Genomic DNA, 8,333 nt, shown 5'->3' with positions numbered 1-8,333 from the left:
AGTAAAGAGAAGGGCCAAGACATAACAGGGCCCAGGTCAAACCATGTCAACACTATCTGCGAGGCTTGGGCTGCGGTGTAGGGGAGGAAAAGGAGCTGCAGGTAGCGCCCTGTCACCAGGGCGCGAAAAATGGGCAGCCTCCCACTGATTACAACAATCTATTAATCAAGTAAGATAAAGGCATGGCAGATGAGTAAGCAGGCAGTTGGCCCATCACAGGAGGGCGGAGCCACTCCCGGAAAGGCTCCGATATTGATACTCCTGTCATAAACTGTTTAAGAAATATTGAAACTATATATGCCACAAATGCCACATCTATAAGAATGACAGTGAAAAAAAATAGAGCAGGTAAACTGAGCACAGGCAGCCATTCTTCAGCCCCCAAGTTTGCCTGGATTCATCTGAAGTAGAATATTTTCTTCATCTAAACACAAAAGACACTACAGGTGATGTTGTTTTGCAATACTAGAGAAACCACAGAGGGAGGAGGCTGAAAGATGGGACAGCAGAAGGAAAATGTCAGGCTTTCCCACATCCCTGCTGCCTTGGGACATGTGTGGACATGCAGCGCCCTTATTCTAACTAACTGCAATTGCATGATGCATTCTAGGATGCCGTTAGCAAAGCAAAATATTCAGGAGTATTTCAGAAAGAAAAAAAGTTTCAGCTGGGATCTGTTTAAACCTGTTTCTGTAGCAAACCCCCTCACACCCTGCTTAATGAGGGAGTTGTGCAGGTTTGTTGGGATTTCACTCAGATATTCATTTAATGTTTGTCGCAAAACAGGCCATCTGTAACTAGATGTAGATTGGTTCTGTTTAATTTTTAGGGATGATTCACTTCTAATTTTTGGTGAGGGAGAATAAAGAACATAGGTACTTAAAGGAACAGAGCCTTTAAAATAGAAAATGGTGGGAAAGTTCATTCAACTAAAAACCTCAATATAATCCAATATAAACACTTGGATCTGGAATCCAAAAGGTGTGTTTCTTCTTCTTACCTGCAGAAGTCAGAAGCAAAAACATAGAGTTTTTCATCTTTGCTTATCAGGGGATGGAAAGAATTTCCATCTGTCCCATTGATCATATTACAAGTCTTTGTGGTCCACCAATCCAGAGACCTAAAGTCAATGAAGAGGAGAGAAACGGTTAAAGAATGATTTACAATGATGAGACAATGAGTTCTTGGCCTCGGAGGCACAAGGAGGGTCTACTTCCCATTTATACCAAGTCTTATTTACACAGCTCTGGCAGCATAAATGGAACACATTTATATCCCCTTCAAACTGGTGCCCAAGTGCAAGATAGAAACTGGCCTTAAGAATTATTCCCAAGGCAAACAATTGCTGGCAAATATTTTCATTAACTGCATATTATTTTCACTGTTTCTTGAGTAATTCAGTTTGGGGTCACTGACATAGAACAGGTGCAAACATAGGCATAAAATGAACAAGCAAAGTTATGCTCTGGAAGCAGATGGGTAGGGAGAAGTGGGGCATGGACAGAGTCTTGGTATCACGTTATCATGTGCTCTTCCCAGCATTGGATCTAGTGGAGCAAGTTAAAGGTTACTAACTAAAAGTGCAATCTATTTTTGAAAAAATCAATATGCAGAGAAATATCAGACTATGGACCCCCAAGCAGATCACCTCACCACTTACGTTATAGAAAAACTAGATGGATAGGGCTCCAGAAGGGTTTTTACAGCCAGGTCATTAATACATACTAGTCACGTTGTTGTACATTTATACTTTTCTTGCAGTGAAGACATAAGAGGTAGCCTACCATGGTTCAGGGTTAACTAGTCCCTGTTACACTTCTAGGGAAAATGAGGCAGTTGTGACTTTAATCCATATACCTCAACATGATTCAAACTAACACCGCCTCATCTTCACTAAGGGTTGTAACCCAGGTTGGCTGAATAAGGATGAGCTGAACGCAGGTGACAGATACACCAGTTTTTCTAGTGAAGAAACAACCCCAGAAGAAAAGAATTGGATAGCTGGTTGTTCTTCCACTGTTCTTCCATGATACTCTGAGAAAAGTTGCATTTAAAATAACATGCGTTCCACCATTCCTGGCTGCCCATGCATGGGTGTACATGTGCTGGTGGCAGTCAAGAACCAGAGATCCTGACACCAGCCCAGCCTGCCATTTGCATCAGCTGGTGGTTTGAGGGCAATAATGTAAGGAATTGATACAAAGTATATGCATCTACTTCTGTTAGTCTCCTAAAATGCAAATGTATCCTGCTTCTACTTGACTTCACACTAACATGGCTAACTATGTCTCTCTGAGAATGGATACTGCAACAACAATTACAATTAGAACTATTATTGTTAGTATTATTATGAGGCTCTGCACTCAGTGGATTGATAAGAAGGGACAGAAGGAGTTATGTTAGCTGACTGAAAGGTCTCTAAAGAAGTTAGAAGTTCCACAGCATTTGATACAGCAACTTACTTTTTTCCTTTCCACTCCACAATCCTTGAAAAGTTAAGGTAGTTCCTTGACCCACTTAGGAAAACATATTCCCCGTCGTCTGTCCCATTCATCTAGAAATAAACACATCAGATTTTACCTTCGCTATACCCTTCCAGCCACTCTCCATGGCTGATGCCCTGCAACAGGACTGAAGATGTATGCCATGGGCCCCTTCTGTTCCCATGTGTTAGTACTCTGCTGGGAGCTATGGGTTAGCTGTTGCTGACTCCCTGGGGAAGGTGAGATTTATTAGACTCTACCTGGATTATAAAGAAGGTGAGAATAACTGAGGCCCTGTCTATGTTTAGCTCCTCTGCTACCAGAAGTTCTAGTGGGAGACAGCAGCTGCCCCTGCCAAACTGCCAACCCACCTACACATCTGAACACTTCTGACAGCTCTGCATGTCTGCATTCAGCAATTGTGCCATGGGAGTACAAAGGACACGAACAGAAGTAACAATTTTCACCCAATCTGGTCACAGAAAGCAGTTTATAGCTGAGACCAAACAAGTGAACAGCTGCAGACAGTTTCAAAAGTGGTCAATCGGGTGAAAATTTGGACCCCTATAGCATGACGCATCAGATGAAGCCGTTTCAAAGTGTAGCATCTTATGTAATTTGTGTCTGGAAGCTCCCAGCCTTTCTGCTTTTTTCAAAATGGGAGGGGGAAAGGGGGCAGCAGGAGTTCAATCTGGAGGTTTTTTTAGCACCCACCTCCCCCAAGATGTAGGGGGTGGGCTCCCACCCTTCAGCACTGGCTGGGAAGTCCCAAAAATGAGCTCCCTCCACTGCCTTTCCCCCGCCTCTGCCCCATTCTGAAAACAGCGAGCACTGGCAAAGAACCTGGCCATTGCTATGGGAATCTGGCTGCAGGGACCCCAGCAAGTTTTGCCTCCCCCCTGGAACCAACAGTGAACTTCTGTTTGGTCTGGGGTAACCTTATAAACACAATGTTTCGCAGAAAAGGGTCTGAGTTACAGCTGGGAGCTGCACTTCTGTCTGCCTGTGCACCCTGGAAAGGCACCAGCTGCAGAAGGGCCTCCACATGCCTTCTGTTGGCTAGCCAGGAGTGGTGTAAACCTTAATTTAGTGGTAAAAATGGTCTCTCTGGGAAGAAAGGAGGGTTCAAACTCCACAGAAAATCTTTGAGTGTGAACACACAGTTCTGCCAGATGAACTTAAGATCTCCTGGCAAAACTTTGTAGCACAAACATAGCCCAAGGTAGGTTCTGAAGCAGACACTTCCTCAGGGAAGGAAGCTGTGTTTAACTTGGCCTTTTTTCCTTAACATTTCCCACCCAATAAATCAGTTCTTCTGAAAATAAAGAGTGTTTGTGGCATCATTAGAGCTCTTCAGCAAATGTTCGAAAAAGGATAAATGCCAGCAGGTAAGACAGCCCAGAAAAGGTCAGAGCCAGCTGCTTTGAGCCTATCCTTCCTTCCTATGCACCAGGCAGTACATGGAGGGATTACTGATTGCAATTCAGTTGCTATCAAGAAGAGAAAAGAAGTACCCAAGATTCCCAGGGCCCAAATCATGATAAACATAAGAAACTGAATCAACAAGTTCACCTACATGCAACTAGAAACAAACTGGAAGCCAGCACAATTGCTGCAGCACAAACCTAATGCATTCCCTCAATGAAATACTGTTAAGTAAATGAACTGCCACATTTCCCCCACTGAGTTTTCCTACTAATCAGTTCTAGAAGAGTGTATTAGCATACTAGGGAAAAATGGCAGCAGCAGCAGCAAGGTCAAACTTAGAAAAGTTTGCAGACTTTTAGTCAAGTGGGAGGTGAAAGACACTCCTGACTACTGCTGATCCTACTACTAAAAGAGCTGTACAACTCCTGGACTGTGGACCAAAGTAATGAAAGTTAGCTGTAACCCTTCCACTGAAGAAATATCTATTTCCTTTGCCTTCTCTCCAACTCTTTCTCTTATAAACTACCCCTATTGACTTAGTATATCCAGATATTTTAACTGACCCAGAAAATACAGCTGTACTTTACATCTATGGTAAACCTCTATATGATTCAATTTAATGCTCCGGAAAGCAAGATGTTAAAAATAAGTTACCTTGTTAAATAAACCAAACTCCGAATCCACCTCAGGATAGAAGAAATGAATGGTTGACAGAAGCCTATCTTTGTAGCCCCACAGTAATTCATGAACAGTGCGTGTTATAAACAGTTCTTCTCTGTAATATAGTAGTATCAGCTGTAGGGGCAGGTGCAGGGGACTTGTCTGGGCCCATTCCATTGCAGTCTGACACAAGAGAAGACAAAGGATAAATGGACTGTCATTGTAATAAAATGTACAATTGCACACAGACATTTAACAGAACAATATACAAGCATGAAGGACAGTTTCATTTTATTATTTCTAACAGGATGATAAGAGACAATGTACTGGTGTCAGAAGTTATTTATGTATTTTCTTACAGAGATCAGTTTTCATAGAAGTGCATATTTAAGTCCATCTCTAGTCAGCAAAGCACTGAATTAAGAACGTTCTTAAGAATGTATGCGATTTGCTGAACAGAGATTATTGGCCTTAAGCACAGAAGCCTATTGCCAGAGAAGTACCTGAATTTCACCTTCAGAAAGTTGTGGCATGCAAAAAAGCAAGAGTGAAAAAAAGGGGGGAAAAAAGGGTAAGAACAGGGTGATACAAGTGATTACATACACCCCATACTGGCACCAGAATCACACTAGGTAGGATGAGGTGTGAGAAAGCAGTTCTTTAGATGAATGTGGGCACAATTTTTTTCAGATAGTATCTGACAGTGTCATAAACTGATCCTTTAAATATACAGTCCACAGTACAGCTTTATAACATGGCTCTCAAAAAAACATCAAGGGAATCATGTGCAATAACTGCATTCAAAATGCACTAGCATGAAGGATCCCTATGTCAGCCCAGGTACCATTATTGTTAACTAAATTCAGGATATATTTATTATCTTCCATGACCAGTGCTCCCTTAAGCCATAGGAAATTGGATGCATCTTTAAATGTTAAATTTATTTGATAAATTGGATTTATTAATTAAATATGGTTTATATACAAGATCAGTCCCAAAACTGCTTTTCAAGGAATTCTGTTTATGAACTGTTGCAGACTCTACCTGACAGTTTCCTACCTACCCTGCAATTATTAAATTTGAGAAGATGGAGAATTACTGGATCTACTAATCCCCGTGACACCAGAGATGTCTGGACTTCAGTACAGTATTTGACAAGATCTATTTAATTTATCCTTGTCTAAATGTCAATTATCTTTAAAAAAAAAAATAGGCAATGTCTCCCTGACTCTTCTGCATTACCTGTAACAATCAGAATCATAGAAGATTAGGGTTGGAAGCGACCTCAGGAGGTCATCTAGTCTAACAATCTACACAAAGCAGGACCATCCTCAACTAGGATCATCCCAGCCAAGGCTTTGTCCAGCTGGGTCTTAAAAACCTCCAAGGATGGAGATTCCATGACCTTTCTGAGTAAAGCACTGTGTTCCACCAGTGCTTTTCACCTCTCAAAGAGTTGTCATGACAAATAATTACTTGGAAGTCAAAGTGCTCTGAAGATAATAACTGTGCATTATAACAGCAAGTAGTTGCCATATTGCAGAAATATTCCCCATGTAGATAAAACTGAACTCACCACTGCAGGAATATTTACAGTCCTGATCAGATCCACTTCAGGGTCTCCAATGGACTTCTCTGGATCAAATACATAGGTTTTTGGGTTAAGAGCTGATACTTTGGTGCCATTCTCCAAAATGTGAACACTCACTCTTGGCCTGTACTCTCTGGGAAACAGAAAATTTCATAATGCACTTTGAAACTGCAAAATATCATTTTAGTGCCATTTATAATGGTTTTCTTACCCCAGGTTTAAGAGCATAAATATGAAAGGTGAGATTTTCAAAGAATCACTCAGCATTGACCTAACTCCTCTCATTCTCTGGGCCCCAATGAAAGCTGAATCAAACTAATGTGGGATACTATGGAAAAATCCTACCTCAGTTTTTTACTGCACTCTACTTTTTTGTTTTGTGTTGAAATGCCTGCAAGAGATGAGCAAGAGGCAAGGATTTCTTGGGTAATATCTTTTACTGGACCAACTGTGCAGTTAGACAAGCTTTTAAATTCAAGACATTCTTTATCAGGTCACTGCATAGTTGTGTTGCATATATGGAGATGTGTACGCTAGCTAGAGTATTGCAGATAATGTTTGAGATAACATTCTTACACAGGCTTAGGAAGATGGCAGAAGCAAGATGACAACTTAAGACGCAACAAAACGGTTTAAAGCCTGGGGCAGTGGCTCTGTACTTGAAGCACAGTTTGAAAATTATATTTTCACTTCTTTACCAAGAGCAAAATTTACTCCCAGACAGAAACTACAGCACGATGTAAAATAAAACTCACTTTGGGATCGAAACAGGAGGGTGTGTCTACACATGCGATTAATGCGTATGAATAAACTCCAGGGCTTATTGCTCCAGAGTTTATTTGGGTGCAGCAAGTGCTGCCCAGTCGGAGCAGCCTGGGCTGGCAGAGGACCTGGGGGGGGTCAACTTGCCAGCCCAGGGCTGCTCCAATGGGGCTTCAAATGTTGCGGAGAAGCTGACTGAGGCACAAGGTGCTTCAGAGCAGAGCTAGCCAGCAAGCAGCCCCCACACTGAAGCACCCCCATGTCCCAGCCAGATGAGTCAGTGCCCACACATGTGCTACTGTACATGAAAAAACTCTGCAGCAGGTTAGAACTTGAATTTGCAAGTTCATTAGTTTCCTGCACCCTAACAGGGGTGTATGTGCAGATGCTGAGACATTTACTGTGCAGTTTATAAGTTAACTGCACAGTAGACTTCTCTTGTAGATATGCCCAGAGGGTCTCAAACAAAGATTTAAAAACAAAAAAAACAAAAAACCTTAAATATGGGTAAAACCAGATACAGCCAGTCCTCTGAACTCACCATGGTTTGACAGATAAGTAAACTGCACTTTAGAATAAATCTACACACTATAAAACCAGTAAACATGATTTAAGATGAGAAATTTGTTCACTAGTGCCGCTTTGTTATGCATAGAACCAAATGATGCTGCTTACAGCTTTCTCTGCCCCTACAACATTGGCAATTGAATGTCCTTGTGTTTACAGGGCTTACAGTCCACAGAAGGAAAACATGCTTTGTTTTAAAACTCAACCATCTGACCAGCATGCAGAGTTTCTATTAGCCCTTCAAGTTTGCACAGTCTCATTCTTATCAGTCACAAGACTGGTTCTCCCATTTCTGAGACAGTTCATTCCAAAACCATCCTGCATTCTCCCAACGTGCAAAACACTTATATGCTTATAATTCAATGCGTCTATTTTAAGCACTCGCATGTTTAAAGTTAAGCATCTTCTCAAGCATTTTGCTGAGTCACAGTCTAAACATTCAGATTAATATTAATTTTCTGGCCACAGCTAGTAGAATAATATATAATAATTTACAGCCACTCCCACCCAGGACATAGCTGGGGAAGTCAGAGCCATGGAAAGACCATGATCTGGTGGAAAACAAAACTCCGGTTTCTAGCATGTCTATTTCTCTACCAGAGAAAGCAATACACAATATAATCCTGTTCAAACAAAATCAAAGCAATAAAAAACTAAATGAGGGACAGACACTGAATCATAAGACTGTCCAAAGTGCCACCCCAGGCTATCTGAGTTACACCAGCCTGAAACACACAATCGGTGTTCCCACAAAATACACATCCTGGGAGATAGCTAACCAAAGCCCCACACATCAGCAAGACATGGGGGGGGGGGCCGGTTTCTCAACATGTACACACCTT

General features: G+C 41.7%; 1 protein-coding gene across 1 annotated transcript in view; it reads right to left on the bottom strand.

The window, feature by feature from the left end:
* Positions 1-8,333, bottom strand: part of SCARB2 (scavenger receptor class B member 2) — a 94,019-nt gene that overhangs the window by 22,989 nt on the left and 62,697 nt on the right. Inside the window, exons 4-7 of the mRNA XM_019521856.1 lie at positions 6,148-6,295; positions 4,566-4,754; positions 2,463-2,554; positions 1,001-1,120 (exon numbers count right to left, since the gene is read on the bottom strand). Of these exons, the coding sequence (XP_019377401.1) occupies positions 1,001-1,120; positions 2,463-2,554; positions 4,566-4,754; positions 6,148-6,295 (549 nt within the window). The remainder of the gene's footprint in view (positions 1-1,000; positions 1,121-2,462; positions 2,555-4,565; positions 4,755-6,147; positions 6,296-8,333) is intronic.

Source organism: Gavialis gangeticus, unplaced genomic scaffold (genome assembly GCF_001723915.1).
Source record: "Gavialis gangeticus isolate Ggan-Ray unplaced genomic scaffold, GavGan_comp1, whole genome shotgun sequence".
In the NCBI taxonomy this organism is placed as follows: domain Eukaryota; kingdom Metazoa; phylum Chordata; order Crocodylia; family Gavialidae; genus Gavialis; species Gavialis gangeticus.
Note: the sequence above shows the minus strand (reverse complement) of the source record. Positions and strands in the feature narration are given on the sequence as shown.